At 37.0% G+C, this 15986-nt stretch overlaps 1 protein-coding gene across 1 annotated transcript in view; it reads left to right on the top strand.

Annotated features, from left to right (window-relative positions):
• Positions 1–15986, top strand: part of Prmt3 (protein arginine methyltransferase 3) — a 123508-nt gene that overhangs the window by 68380 nt on the left and 39142 nt on the right. Inside the window, exons 11-13 of the mRNA XM_012517258.2 lie at positions 1038–1116; positions 12394–12581; positions 14903–14989. Of these exons, the coding sequence (XP_012372712.1) occupies positions 1038–1116; positions 12394–12581; positions 14903–14989 (354 nt within the window). The remainder of the gene's footprint in view (positions 1–1037; positions 1117–12393; positions 12582–14902; positions 14990–15986) is intronic.

The raw sequence follows: 15986 nt of genomic DNA, 5'->3' as shown, positions 1-15986 counted from the left end.
AAACATTAATGGCAACATAATTCAAGTGTGTATAAGAAAGAGAGATAAATTTTAAGCCTTTTTCTTTGGAATAAATGTATTTGGAAACTAAAAAAAAAAAAGAAAAAGAAAAAATGTTGATCATTAATCATTCGAGAAATGCAAAACAACCTTGAGATTCCATCTCACTCCAGAAAGAATGTTTTTATCATCAAGAAATCAACAAGTGCTGGAGAGGCTGTGGGGACAGCAGAATTCTTCTCCACTGTTGGTGGGAGTGTAGCCTGGTGGAAATTAGTGTGGAGATTCCTCAGAAAGCTAGGATTGGAGGTCCCATTCAACCCAGCTGTTTCCTTCCTCCTGAGTAATTTTTCAGAAGTGAAAATATGTTGTAGCAGTATACATACACCCATGTTTATAGCAGTGTAATTTGTTCTAGCTTAATCTTGGAAAGATATATATATATATTAGCTTGAGTAATTGTACTGCTGATTTATTGCTGGTCTATTGAAAGGAGCAGTTAATACTTAAGTTTTCCTTTTTAATTTCTTACAATTTTTAAAACCAGTTTTGCATATACTTATTTCTGGTAATCTAAACAAGTAATTTGAAGACAACATTATGTAATACAGCAACCATTGTTGAATTCCCTTAGTTTGCATAGTGCAATTATGTATCGTTTCTAATTATTTTTACTATCTTTTATTCTCTTTAAAAATTTTTTTCAGAGGCATATATTATTAACTCTGTTTACATTGTGCTCCAGTTACATTGTCACCAGAAAACATACTCTTTACTCTTTGAATCCTTACAAGTTTGTGTTTTGTTGCCAAGGAAACAGCGTGTCTTGATAAATAATTTGTGTGCCCTTAGGTAGGGGGTGTGTTTGCTATTTGGGAGCAAAACATATGATAGAAGTCAACAAAATTTGGGTGGTTAGTACTCAAAATTTCTGTCTTCACTAATTTTCCACTTGTTCTATTAATTATTAAGGGAGGTATTAAAATCTTTACCTATGAGAAAACATTTCTAAAATTCATTTTTTCCTTTTTATGCAGGGATATTTTCTTCTTTTTGAGTCTATGTTAGATTCTGTCCTTTATGCAAAAAACAAATACTTGGCAAAAGGAGGATCGGGTGAGTATAAAATTTTACTGTTGATTTTAGTCTGGAAGAACCAAATGAACCTTTGAATTTTAAATGAAGTATGTATGGCTGAGAGACTACCCAGTAGAGATGAAAGATGTTTCCATTAGAAGAAATCTTAGGACATCTGTTTATTACATTGTTGAAAGCAGAACATTACACGAGATTTGCAGAGCTCCAAATTAATGGTGTTTTCAAGAGTACTTATTTTTAGAAGGTTTTTTTAAAACTAGGTTTTTGGAAAGTTTTTAATAGTGAAATCAAAACTTAACAAATGCCTTTTCATTTTTTATCCTCATGATATCTGCTTGGCTTTTTTCCAGTATCATATTTCATGCTACTTTGGAGATTATTCACTTTAATGGCAGATGTTCATGATTTCAGTAAACATATAAAGCTGGCTTCTCGGTGATCTAATGGTAACATTGAAACAATGACTGCTTGCTTCCCAGTAAGGTTTTAGAGGACCATGTACTTAAATAAATCCCAGGAAATATGGAAGGTTTTTGTCATGCCTGAACAACATTTTATCATAGTAGGTCTGTAGCCTCCGAGATAGGTGTGTGTCTGCAAGGGTCAGGTTTGGTTCATCTCACTGCAGCAGACTGCACGGCTGCAGGAACGTGAGGGCGCAGCATAGGGCTTGCGGAGCGGAGTCACTGGAGCTGGATGGAATCTGTCTGTCTGTCTCACTTGCCTCCTCACACAGCTCCCTCCTCTCAGTTCCAGGATAAATGGTTCTCGCAGTCTGAGGACAGGTGGTAGGCGCTGCCTTAGCGTAGATGGAAAGGAGGAGGGAGGCCAGGTAGCCGCACACTTAACCGTGTTGTGCCTCCTGCCCTTCACTGTTCGATGGAGTCCCTGTGGCAGTTTTGGTGCAGTTAGAATTCAATAAGGCCCAGACAGAGAATTCTTTTTTTTCAAGTGAAAAATCTTTATTGCGAAGTTTCCTGTGGTGACACTCCCTCCTGAGCTGGATCCCAGCTAAGGAGGCTGAGGCAGGAGGTCACAGGTGAGCCCCAGCCTGGGCAACTTAGTGAGACCTGTCTAGAAACTTTTCTCAAGGGCTGAAAACATAGCTCAGAGCAATCGCTCTGGGTTCATTCCCAGACAGAATTCTGCAGAACAAGAGGTTTTTTTTTTTTTTTTGTGGTACCAGGGATTGAACTCAGGACCTTGCATTTGCCAAGCAAGTGCTTATTCTACTGAACTGTCTCCCCAGCCTTAGAGTTGTTTTTATAATACCATTTAAATTTGTTGCTTTTCTTTTTCAAAATGTGCCCATTTCATTGCTATATTTTTCTAGAACCATTTCAAGATACATTTCTGATCTCTGACATGATCCTGCTTACAAGTTTCAGATGTATTTTACCCTGCTGCAATTGGCTGTATGTTTCTGTAGTTATGCAGGTTTGGCTTTTAAAATAAGAACATTATCATTTGTTGATTACCAGCTAGCTGTCCAGTAATATCCTCTACCTTTGTTCATTATTAGATATAATCCTCAAACACAGCCCTTTTGAATCTTAATAGATTCATAAATGACACATTAAGTGGTCAAACCTTAATTTTTTTTTTTTAACTCTGAACTACCTAACACCAGTGTTCATGTTCTTTTTACTTAATTTTGTTATTTCCCTACTAAAACATATTTTTAAAAATCTGACTTGTGTTATGAAGTTCTAAAAAAAGATTCACATAACTGTTTCTCTACCTCCCTGAATGGTACTCATTGATCTTACTGATAAGCCGCTAGTAACTTACTACATTTAAATTGAATTCTCTGTGAAATTCATTAAGAACCTAGAGCAACATAAACCATGGCAGGACTATTTTCCATTGTCGAAGAAAGAAAGGAGGTCTCTAAGGCTCCTTCACTCCATATTTCTGTACAGTTGATGTTAGTGTGAAGGTAATCTGGAGGTATACTGCGAAGTCAGCATTTCCCTTCTCTGAGTGGTGCTGTTGAATGTTGTTTGTTAATAGAATGGCAGAAAACATCAGTGATGAAGAGCTGAAGATAGTTTAACCTATCTGTGTATGTGAATATGCCTGATTTAGACACTTACGCTTCTTATGTTTTTCTGAAATAAAGATTTACTAAGCAATTACAGATGTAGAACTTTTAGAAAACAATAGCATTATGAGAAAAGGACTATAGAAATATTATGGGTCCATAATTTTTTTTGTACTGGAGTCAAGTCCAGGGCCTTTGCTCTGGGCTGCCTTCCCAGTGTTGTTTATTGAGCCATAGCATCTCATTAAGTTGATGAGACTGGACTCAAACTTGCTGTCCTCTTGTCATGATGTCTCTGAGCTCTGGGGCTGCAGTCGTGAGCCAGTGTGCCCATGTCCACAATTCATTTCAAGGTGGAAGGCCCTGGGTTCAATCTCCAATGTCACAAAAAAAGAAAACAATGTAATGGATGAGGCTTGTGGTGCTAGCTCCTCCATGTATTTTAGCAGTGGGTTGAACAAAATCAGAAAGGATTAGTTTATGTACATATACCCAGTAATAAAAAATGAAGGGACAATTTCCCTTTCATTCAGGTTAAATGAATTATGCTTTAATTCCTAACTTCTAAAAAACATTTTAAAGCTCTTGCTACAGCTATCTTTCTAAAAGATAGTAAGTGTAAGTTAAAAAGGTGAAGAGGGAGGGAAAAACAAATGTATTTATCTTTCCTGGTGGCAGGAGATAGTAAATACTGCTAAAAACAGAGACCCAAAGACCTTCTAGAGAGTAGACAAAAACAAAGACTTCCTTTCTCTATGTAAGAATTAATGTGGCTGTGGTAGAAGGCTTGCCTTGCGTTCCATGTGGATCTCCCTCATTTTGTTCCCACTTGAGTGTTCTTTTTCCTCTTAATAGGTGAGTTTAACCCATTTATATTTTCTCCTATGTTAAGTATATCTTGTTCATGCTTACTAATTCTTTTTTCAGAAGTGGTTTATCACATGACCTTCACTTTTTCCTTGTGTGTTTTTATTTCATTTCTTACTAGGGCTAGGGAAGCAAGCCCAGGGCCTTATGCATGCTAGGCAAGCACTCTACTACTGAGTTACATCCTCCAGCCCTTTTCCCTGTATTATTTTTATGGATTAACAGACAGATGGACAGATATGAAGCTCTGTATTTTCATTTTGATAGCTTACTTTGTAGTTACAACTTTACCTAATACCTTAAGATCTTTATTCTCAACAGTTTTCTATCTCCTACCATGAGTAATGATAAAGGTGGCACAGACAAAAAAAGAAAAGCAGTTGTATATCACAAAAGAATATCCAGTTGTATTCACTTATAGAACTATATTTTTTGATTGTTCGTTTGTTTTGTGTATGTAAGGTGGGGGAGTGTTGGTAGTGGGAATCGAACTCAGGACTTCGTGTTTACCAGGCTGGTGCTGTGCCACTGAGCCAATTCTCAGACCCTAGAACCATGTTTGTTTGTTTTTTAAATTAACAGTTAAATTTCAGTGGATATTCAGACACATCTAAACAAATGATAACAGTGACCCTATAAAGAAGAATTGGAGTGAACATATTTTGTAATAGGGCTTAGAGCTGAAGATTAAAAATCATGCTCCTATCTCATAGTTAACTGGAACATTTTTTTGAAAAATGCAGGCTATTTAATTAAAACTAATCAAAACTTATATCCAAGCAGTCACTAGTGAATGATCTTCAAGATTTAAATACATGAAAAATTAGAACGATGTTTTGGGGAAAAAATCAGTGTCATAAAGATGTAACTTCTTCCAAACATAATTTAAAATGTAACAGAATCCAAAAATGCCAGGTCGATCGATGGCTGTCATGATGCTACCCTATTGAGGGTGGATTGCTGCACGAGAACTGCTGCATGGTCTTCTCTAGTTTCAAAATATAGTTAGAGTACTTTGTAGGGTGAAATTTTTAAAGCTATAATCCCACTGGCAGGCATTTCTAAACAGGCTGTTTCTAAAATTTATATGGCCCGGGCACGGCGGCATGCTGCTGTGACCCAGCCCTGGAGAGGCTGAGGCCAGAGGCCGTTTGCAAGTTCAAAGCCAGCGTTGGGTACACAGTGAGCTCCAAACTGGCCTGAACTGCATAGCAAGACCCTTTCTCAAAAAAGGAAATAAAATTAAATTCAGTTTATATGGAAAAGTACAAAACAAAAAAAACCCTTTGAAATAGAAACAGTATTTGAGGTGGTGGGATGCAGTAAGAGTAGTGTTACCAAATATTAAACATAATAAAGCCTTAATTATAACAGTATATTAGTAATTTTGATTGAAGAGATGAGAGATGAAGAAAATGGAAACTCTTATATAGGCCTAACGACAACGTAGCACCGCATACAGTTGAGCAGGTTTTAAGCAAACCGTGTTCCGCAGAGTCTCGGTGCTCTGCAGGCTGAGGCAAGACTCCATGAGCTCAGGAGTTCAGAGTAGGCTGAGCAACACAGCCAGACCCTGCCTCAAAAGAAAAAAGAAATTCAATTTACAAAATACATTGTGCACTGTAAATTTCAGTAAGTCACATTAAATGCAGATTGATTTCTGTAGCTTTCTTCTAAGTCCTGATTATTCTTTTAATAAAGGCTTTGTCAGTTTCATCATGGTGGAAACATTTAAAGAAAAAGAATCTGTCAGTTTCTATTTGATAAAAGAATGGAGTTAAATGAATAGGTGAAGTTTGGAATCATCAGCCTGGTAACAATATTGAGACTTCCATTCCATGAAGACTGTGCTTTTTTCCATTTAATTTCTCCTGACACTGCTTTACAGTTTTTATCATAAGGATCTTGTACATTTTTCAAATTTATTCTTAAATGCTTAAAAAAATTTTTTGTCATTCTTGCAAGTGTATTTTTTAGGTTTTATGCCTGGCTTGACTGTGTTACAAACACATAAATGAGGGCCGACCAGATAGCTCAGCCAACTAAAGGGCCCACTTAGGCAGAGCACAGCGGCCAGGATTCCATCCCCAGTGTGTGGTGCTGGCCCTGCCCCCAGGTGCGCTGAGACGGCGATTGACACTGGGCATGGTGGCACGCTCCTGTAACGTCAGCACTTGGGAGGCTGAAAACAGGAGGATCACTACGAGTCCGATCTTCGTAGTGAGATCCTGTAAACTCTGACCTAAATACAGAAATAAACACATAAACTTTTTTATTGACCTTGTGCTCTGTGATCTTAAATTTGCTTTTTTCCTTCTGGTAGCTTTATAGATATCTTAGAATTTTCTGTGTAAACCATCAATTGCAGGTAAGTTTTGCTTCTACCTTTTCATGCTATATACTTTTAATTTTTTTGTGTGTAACTTTCTATGAAATAGGAAACAGAATCCATTTAGATTTAAATGAATAATCTGAAAGTGATGAGATTTTTTTTTCCTATTTACAAATAAACCTCCCCACAAAGTATCTCTAATTATGAAAGGGAAAAATGAGCCTTTCACTGTGAGAGCCTCACCGTTAATTAATCAGAGTAACTCAAGAATGGAACCAGTTGAGGTTGTACTCTGTAAAGAGCCTATAGAACTAATTTTTTTCTCTTAAACTTCCTCAAAACTAGTAATAGTTTATAAAATTATAATTTTTATAGTAGAGCCTATTAATAGTAGAATCTTTTTATATTAGTGGAGAAGAGTGTTTTCATTGCTCACATACTGAACGCCCTCCTCCTCATCAGAAACCCAAAGTTGTTAGAGGTGCTTTCGGAGTACATGCGTCTGTGAGTTATACTTGTCAAGAACGCGAAGATCGGTTGTCCAGTGTAATGCACAAGTATCACCATTCTATGGGGCGGGGGAGATGGCTCAGTAGAATATGCACTTCCCTGGCAAGTGCGAGGGCCTGAAATTCCAATTCCACCAAAAAAGTGAAAAATAAAAGAAGTATAACTGTTCTATAACATTGCTTCTTTATTAGTCTTGAGGTCACTATTAGAGATCAGTACAACTGCCAGAAGTTTTAGATTAAAAAATTTTGATATTTGGGCTTCATGTCAGGTTCTTTTGAATTAAAATAGGAAGAGATGCCTTTTTACTAATTTAAGTATGTTTCTCTTGATGTCACTCAGTTCTTATTGAAAGAAATAGAAATCTACCCTATTAAGCAGAAAATCCTGTATTAAAGACATAGAATAGGTACAAAATTTGGTGGGAGTTGGAAAAGAAGGCTAAGTAAAAAGTTATATATGCAGCTAGAAAAACCTGGATTTACCTTACAACATTTCTAGCACTAATGCCTTAATGCTGGACACTGGCAGACAGGTAACCTTGCTGATCTCACCACCAGTACACATTGCTGCCTCTGAAAATTAGCTGCAGCTTTTGGGTTGTATCATTAGTGGAGCTGTGGTCATGTCCTAACCCGCGGTGAGGTAGGAGAAGCCAGTGTTTGTCATTTCTTGCTTCCATAAGGGAAGTAGCGCTGGCACCTAATGGAGGACTGCACAGACAGTCCTGCGCAGCAGGAAAATAGAGTGGGCAGTAGATAGCACGCATGCACGTGTTCTCCACTCTCCAGGATTTTCTATTGCAGTTGCCTTTGGAAAATCTCGTCTGCTATTAAAAAATTTCTTCTGTTATGAATTCTGTATTTGCTAATGTACTTCATATTTTCTATACTTCTACATAGATGGTCTCAAATATAAACAGTCATGGACACTGGTTTGGAGTGTTAAAGGTTTCTCTTAGTATTTCCATAATTCACTATCTACTTCATTCCTCAGATCTACTTTTTTCACATTTATTATGTCAGTGGTGGTCAATAATATCATAGTGGTACTGCCTTCTACTTCATTTCAGTATACATGTTTTCAAAGCAGCTATATCCAGCCGGCAAGATAGCTCAGCAGACTAAGCACCTGCTTTGGCAAACTTAGGGACCAGGGTTTGATCCCAGTAGTGCATGCCACACTGGCCCTGCCCCTGGAGTGCCCTGAGCCAGATGTTGAGTCTAGGCGTGGTGGTATACATGTGTAATCCCAGCTCTGGGGAGGCTGAAAACAGGAGGATCACTACAAGTCCAAGCTGCGTAGTGAGACCCTGTACCAAACACATAAAATGAAAAAAATAAAAACAAAGCAGCTACGTCTTAGCTTTTAGCTAAGCTGGAGTGGGCTTTGCTGTTTATGCTAATAATGAATAAATGCATCGAATTTCCAAGTCAGTTTTGTCCCATTCTCAAAGATTTCCTTACATAAAGTAAGTTTATTTCATGCCACCATATCTGCTAGTTTGGTGACTTTATAGTACATTTTTCTGTCATGTATGTCAAGTGGTTTGGTATCATTATTAATTCACCAAAGTCTTTTTATTCAAATACATTGGAAGAAGCACACTTTTTTTTGACTTCTTTCTGTTCTATTTTTCACTGTGTTGTTATTCAGTACAGACAGTAATCCTACTGGTTACTAGGAATCATGTTCTTACACACCTCAGTACTATTCTTTAGTATTCAAAAGCTTATGAGGCATTTCAAAGAGATAAAGGATTTCCCATCTCTGTTCACCGTGTGGGCTGTTCTAGCGACAAATGGATTCTGGGCAGTGAATCGAGAAGGACACAGATGTCAAAGCCATGAATTTATAAATGGTCTGTTAAGAGGGTGCCTTTGTCCAATCAGCATTTTGTTAATTTCACCTACAAGCTGGAATAATTATTCAATTATAGTTTCTATCTGACAGAAATCTCATGCCAGAGTGTCAGAATCTGAAGATAAAAGGCTAGTCAGAATTTTGGCAGGAGGCCCAAAATGTAGGCAGCCATGTGAAGGTGGATCTAAACCCAGATTGACCACATAACACTGATTACAAAATCTTTATGAATATACATAGATCCTACTGAGACGTAAAAATAATTGTTTTTAAGTTCTAAAATAGAAGAATTGTGAATTTTGTATCTTTCTCTTTTTAATTAATTTTTTTTGGTACTGGGAATTGAACTCAGGACCTCACACTTGCAGGTTCCTATAATTAGGTTAAAAATATACCTTGACACTGGAAAAAGCAAACTCATGCACCTCATTAATTTCTTTTGTCTTATTACCAATATAGTTTCAAAACTTTTATAACTTTTGGGCTGGTGAGATGGCTCAGTGGTCTAAAGCACCTACTTAGAACAAGCTAAGCTAAGCAAAGCACAGCAATCCCCCAGCACCACATGCCAGCCAGCCCCACCCCCTGGTGGACTGAGCTGGCCACACACACACACACACACAAAATGTAAATAAATAAAAATTAAAAAAAAAAGCTTGTATAACTTTCAGAATGTAATGTGAATAAGTCATCTTTATTGGTGGCATAACTGACACCTCACATTGTTTGATGTAGAACCAGGTATCAGCACACTTTTTGTATTAAAGACCTGATAGCAAATGTTTTCAATTCCATGCTACTACGGTTTCGGTCCCTGCCGTGCAGCTCTGCTGTAGCACCACCAGAGACGCCACATGTACAAGTAAGTGTGGCTGTGTTCTGATCACGCTGATTTACAGAAACAGCCAGCAGACTGGATTTGACGTCTGAGCCAGAGTTTGCCAAACCTGGTAGAAACCGATTAAAAATTTCTGCTATGATTTTTAATGATATTCTAAAGTCGAAGAATTTTATGAACTATGTGAAGTAACAGTGTGCAGTCCATGGCAGGATGCTGGGCTCCCATGAGTGGCCCTCGCGGGAGTGGGTCAATGTGGCGGTCCTGATAATAACTACATCAGCCATTTCGCTCTCATCTCTGCCAGTGGTGTCTCTTATCTGGCCTACTTCCTGATTGTAGATAAAGGTTTATGGGTCAGTCATGCTCATTTGTTTACATATTGTGTATGACACTAGCAGTAGTAGAAAGCAGTACTTTCAATGAAAAGTATATGGCCCACAAAACCTAAAGTAGTAACTTGACAAAAAACCATTTGCTAACCCCTGCTGTACCTGTGTTCCTCTTTAAGCATGAAATTTCAGGGCACCCAATGGGACTGCTTCTGTTAGGGTCAAGAAAAGATTTATCAAGTTGACCAAAAGACCAGGCATGGTGACACATGCCTATATTTCCAGCACTGGGGGGCTGAGAACAAGAGTCACTATAAGTCTGAACTGTATAGTGAGACCCTGTTCCAAATACATTAAAAAAAATAATAATAAGGAAAAAGCTCATCATATAATCTGTTTCAGGATTCTGCTTTTATAGGGCTTAAGAATCTTTACAAATTAGGGATGTTGTCCAGGAAAGTTATCATACTTTCCTGTAGTTGCTTATCTTGCCAGTCAACATTTCCAATAACATGGATTTGTATTGATTAGGAGGCTTTACCTATATGTGGGGCAAGGGAAGGCGGAAGTTGTTCAGCTCCACAGCCACAGACCGGCGCACCTCCGCTGCGCTGACTCAAGAACCCCGCCCTGACACCGCACTCGGGACCTTTGCTGGGTATTCAGAGTTAGGTTTCAGAGCATTTGCTTTGATGCCAGCAGATCTTGTTCTGGGGTTTATGGAGGATATATGAGTGCTGTAGCTACTGAATAATAAAATTTCTAAGACTGCATAAAATTTGGGGGAAAGAGGATAATGTCTGTTTAAATCTGAAGGCACTTGACCATGTGGAAATGTCTGTGTTCGTTTGATACATTTATATTTGCTCCCTGTTGGTACGGGAACATACTGTATTCCATGAATTTCTTAAGAGTTGCTATTTGAGATACTCAAAGAAAAAATTAATTTTACTACTCACAAAATATAAACAGTATTTTTTTTAAGTTTTGTTTCATAAAAGCCTTTACTTGTTGGGTGGGGATATATCTCAATGGTGAAGTACTTGCCTAGCATGCTAGAAATTCCTGCACTACAAAACAAAGCAAAACAAAAACTTAAAATAAGAAAAACTTCCTAGGAGTTCTTACTAAATCACCTTGTCCATAACTCCCCCAAGTGCTCTCCCTGTGGTGGTTTGTTCCTCTCCAGCTGGTCAGCCTCCTTCCCTCCTCCACATAGCCTGTAAATTCTAGTGGTAACTGTGTGCTCTCCAGAGGTCTCCTGAGTGCCCATTTCTCTCATTCCCATTTGTACGTTCGTGGTTTTTAAAGTCACAGCTCTGGCCCAGATGATTGCTTTTGGATTTCAAGCCTGTGCTGCGAGCAGTAAACTTCTGTATTCCTTTCAAGTCTGCCCGTGCTTTTCCTTACTGTCGTGCTTAGTACGACAGACTGTCCAATTGCCAAAGCTTGACACTCATCCTTGGCTGCTCTTCCCTCCACAGCCAGCCTGTCTCAGAGATCTGTGAGTTCTTCCTCCCCATGCCCCTTGAATAACATATCTCCATTCCAATCACATAGCCATCGGCTCAATTCTGAGCACCTGGACTAAAACTGTTTCTTAATTTCTGAACATTGCACTCCAAATGACTTTCCCAAAAACCACAATCATTACCCTGTGTAAAAATGTTCAATGGGTTATTATAATAAAGTCTTAATTTTTAGTGTAGTTTACTCTGGTTCCTTTGTAGCTTTTTGTCTTACTGCTTATCTCTGATTGGGTTGTCTATAGGCCATGGCATCTATTAATTATGACCTTGTTTGTACACCGTTCATTCTTCCTAACACATGCTTTCATCCCACTCCTCCTGGGGCCTCAGGTTTTATCTTAGGGAATAGCCCTGCTCCCTGGCTTCCACTAAGTTTGAAATCGCTGATTTGGCTTGAGCTTCCATAATTCCTTGGAGCGCCTTGTTCTGTCTCTTTCCTAGGAATTGTTACCTAACTTTCTTGAAGATAGGGCTGTGCACCCACAGACTTAAAATAAGGCTGGCACGTTCTTCATGTCCATAAATATTTTATTTTATATTGAGTAAGAGGGGGTAATACAAACGTTTTCCACAAATGATAAAATTAAATTTTATTACATGTTGTACATGCAATGTATATCAGAATGATTGGTGTCTTTCTACATTTCTGTGGAATATATAGATTCATTGATTTTTAAAGTCAGCATATTTTAAGTTTTAATATTAATATATTTATGTTTCTGGGTGACTTAATTTTATACTGTTTTAATAATTTAATGAGTACATAATTGGAATCCCTCTTACATTTCACTCTCATGACTATTTTTCAAAAGAGACTATAGAAGGGAATTTGGTTGTTTTCCCTTACTGTATCATTTTCCTTTGATAGTAACCCATAGCAGTGGGTTTAGGAGATCTATATATAGATATAGACATAGATGTAAAATTTTCCCTCACAGAAGGTGATGGTACTATATAGTTGAGCATTTTGTTGTCTGCAGTGTACCCTGACATTTGCACTATCAGCCTGGTAGCTGTGAGTGACGTGAAGGAACATGCTGACAGAATTGCTTTCTGGGATGATGTCTATGGCTTCAACATGTCCTGCATGAAGAAAGCAGTTATTCCAGAAGCGATTGTGGAAGTTCTAGATGCAGAGACTCTTATTTCAGACCCTTGCGGTATTAAGGTAAGTGTTTTGCCAGATTTTTAATGAAAGCATTGCCCTTTTTCTAAGCTTATTTGAAATCAGTGCAGTCCCCTCTCATCTGTGGGGAGTTGGTTCTAGGAGCTTCTTGGATACCAAAATCCTATGTTGATGAGGTTCTTCAGTTATTGTGCTGTGGAGATAGTTACTGTACTTTATTGTTTAGGGAGTAATAGGAAAAGCAAAGTCTGTACATGTTCTGTACAGGTGCAATTTTTTCCAAATACAATTTTGAATTCACAGTCTAGTGTGAGGGTGCGGGGAGGTAGAAACAGAAGGCCAGCTTTATTTTATATGTGGACCTTAGAGTCTTCCAGCTTTTTTTTTTTTTCTTCCAGCTTTAATCGCTGTGAAATAACTAAAGATGATAATATTTCCCACCTGATTCCCATCTGTTTGGAATTCTAATTATGTTTTTAAACTTCTTTTACTCCATTTTAAAATCCTTCAAATCTAACGCTGAACCAGTTGAATCATTTGCTTTCACTTTGGCTAAGACAAAAAGTCTGCAGTATTGTCACCTCTGCTTCATCACCAGTTGGCTTGATTATAGCTTCCCACAGCAAAGTAGTCATTTAGTTCATATCTCACAAAATTGAATTTCCCCTACTCAAATGTTTTCTAACCCTTTAAGATTAAATAATCCTAATGACTTTGCCCTAAAATTTAAACTACTGTGCTGAAATTTTTAAATTAGTTCCTTTTGTGTTCTATTATTTTTTTTAGTATATTAAACTAGTTTTATTTGGAATTTTTGTTCATTTTATATGGCTCACAATTATTAACTTTACATTGAAAAAATTACCTTTTCTTAAAGGTTACTTTCAACTATATAAGTATATAGTTTGTTCAGGGTTAGATTTAGAATATTGTGTCTTTTTATTCATACTGTTAACCTCATAGCATTAATAATTGTCTTTTGCATAAAAGTAATCTTTATTAAATTTGATAGAGGGTTGAACTAAACATCTCACTTGGGCAGTATGTGCGTGTGCTCACTCTGCTGAGCATCACATGGGCAGGTGTCGTTTCAAGCAGTCAGTTCTTATGTTCAATAAATTTGATAAGATTGTTTTTGTATTTCCTGTTATAAAGATTAACAAAATATATGGAATTTTTGGTCATCCTGTATTTAAGTAGTTGGGCTGTTTAATGGTTGACATAGAATAATGAGTAAGAACTTTTTCAAGAAGAGCAAGCCAGCCTCACTGATTGTAGTGTGGTTTGGTGCTCCAGGCCACTCCCAGTAGGGGATTTGTGTGGCTCCTAGGCTGGTAATCCTGTAGAGACTAGTCAGCTCAGCCTTAGGGTGGAGCAGACAGGGAAGAGGCGGGGAAGTCAGAGCTGATTTCTCTCTCTAGTGATCGCCATGTAATTCCAAAGCTGTTACAGATACCGGGAATAGAAAATTTAAGGCTAAAAAACAAAGGTATTTAATAAGTCATTTATTTTAAATCATTATACATAATAAATAAAAGTCCTTTATTTAGGTAAATATCATTTGTTCTATGTTCCCTAGGCGTCCTACAAGTAAAAGGTAATTGCAATGTAATTTTAAACTTTTTGCAAACTCTTTTTCATAGAATAATGCCTCGGGTGTGTATTCATGGGGTTATAGTGATCTCTCCAGCTACTGCAGCCTTTAGAGCCCTCCCAGGCTGCAGTGCCCAAGAGGGGATTTCTGCCCTACCCAAAGTGAAAAATTGGAACCAGAGCAAATTCTGAAACAAAGATATTTGGCAGTTTTTTGTTTGTTTTCTTTTTGTGGGACTGGATATTGAACCCAGAGCCTTTTCACGCTGAGCTACTAGTTTTGTGTAGCCCTAGTTTTGCTGTTTGATTTGAGTATTTAAATGCATCAGAAATAAATTTTAAAACAGTTTTTCTTCTCACTGTGTGTGTTTCAGCTTACCATTTCCTCTGAAAGTGTTTATTGTTATTTTACTGTTGTCATACATGGTTTATAGCAGAGGTACCACAGATGGCATGGAAAATGAATTTCGGTGATACATAGAAAAACATTTCTATTTGCAGTATTTATTTAGTTTGTCTTAGGAAGGCTAGCAGATCAGAGCCATGACTTAATATACAGTATTTCTTATTGCTTACAACAGCTCTTAAAAAGGTACTAATGTGATTTGAAGAAAAACTAAATGATAAAGCTTTAGTAATCCTTAAATTTGGAAATAATCCCCCAAATGTTGTGTAAATGATGAAATTCTATGAAAAGAATGCATCGAGTGTTATTTATATTTTTAAAATATTTTGCTAATTCCTTCCTTTTTCTCCTTTTTAATGGATAGCATATAGATTGCCATACAACATCTATCTCAGATTTGGAGTTTTCTTCAGATTTTTCCCTGAAAATCACAAAGACATCCTTGTGCACGGTGAGCTATTCATTTTTCCCTTCACAAATTTCACTAACAGTGAAGTTGATTGACAAACTAATGAATTAATTACAAGGCTTGTGATAAATGAAAACAGTTATTGCCTTTGACAGTCTATTTTTGCCTTTGCTTGGCCTTTAAACAGATCTATTTTAAGAGATGAGTAGACTGCAAAAAAAGTTTGAGAAAGTATTAAGAAACCACGTTTAACACAATTTTTCTGTATGTATTTTTCATTATTGCCTATCTTATAATTAAGAGTATTCTAGTTTATCTTCAAAGACAAAGACCATATCCTATTCCTTCCAGTAATTCTTAATACTGTATTTATATTTGGGAGAATTACTTTACATTCATGTATGAAAAGTAATTACTGATTTTTCCTTAAGGAATGAGCCTGTTGTGATAGAAAAGGTGTGGGTTTAAGACGCATTAGATCGACATTGACAGTTGGTTCTCCCTTCACTTGTTTGTTCACGTTACCTGGGCTCTGCAGTACATACGTGACTATTCAGCTGCTTTAAGAAAATGGCAATAATTCTGTTTGTTGATTAGTTACGTGGATTAGTGAGATATTTGAAGGTACTTAAAGTGAAGCCAGAAATGCTGTATTTTTATAACCTCTTTTTCCTTCTATTTCTAAATGTTGAGTAATTTTAAGGTAATCTTTGCCAAGAAACCCAGAGTGTTACCAAGATGGGCTTGACGGAATATATATGCAGTAGTCTTGTAGGAGCAGTGTAGGGTTTTAATTACGGGTTTTTAAATTCTGATCCATCCTTAAAAGTTGTAGTTTGAATTGAAAATTATATTGTTAGAAACTGTACATAAAAATGATTAATCATGTTAATGTTGATTTTTAAAATCTGATTATAAATATTTTGTTCAGATTGACATGTAACATTTTATAGTTTCTTTAAAATTATTTCAGTTAATTTTGGTCCAGTAATTATTATACCCATATGACTTTTAACACAAAATGCTATGATAATTTTAA

This window comes from Octodon degus, unplaced genomic scaffold (genome assembly GCF_000260255.1).
Source record: "Octodon degus isolate 3935 unplaced genomic scaffold, OctDeg1.0 scaffold00159, whole genome shotgun sequence".
In the NCBI taxonomy this organism is placed as follows: domain Eukaryota; kingdom Metazoa; phylum Chordata; class Mammalia; order Rodentia; family Octodontidae; genus Octodon; species Octodon degus.
Note: the sequence above shows the minus strand (reverse complement) of the source record. Positions and strands in the feature narration are given on the sequence as shown.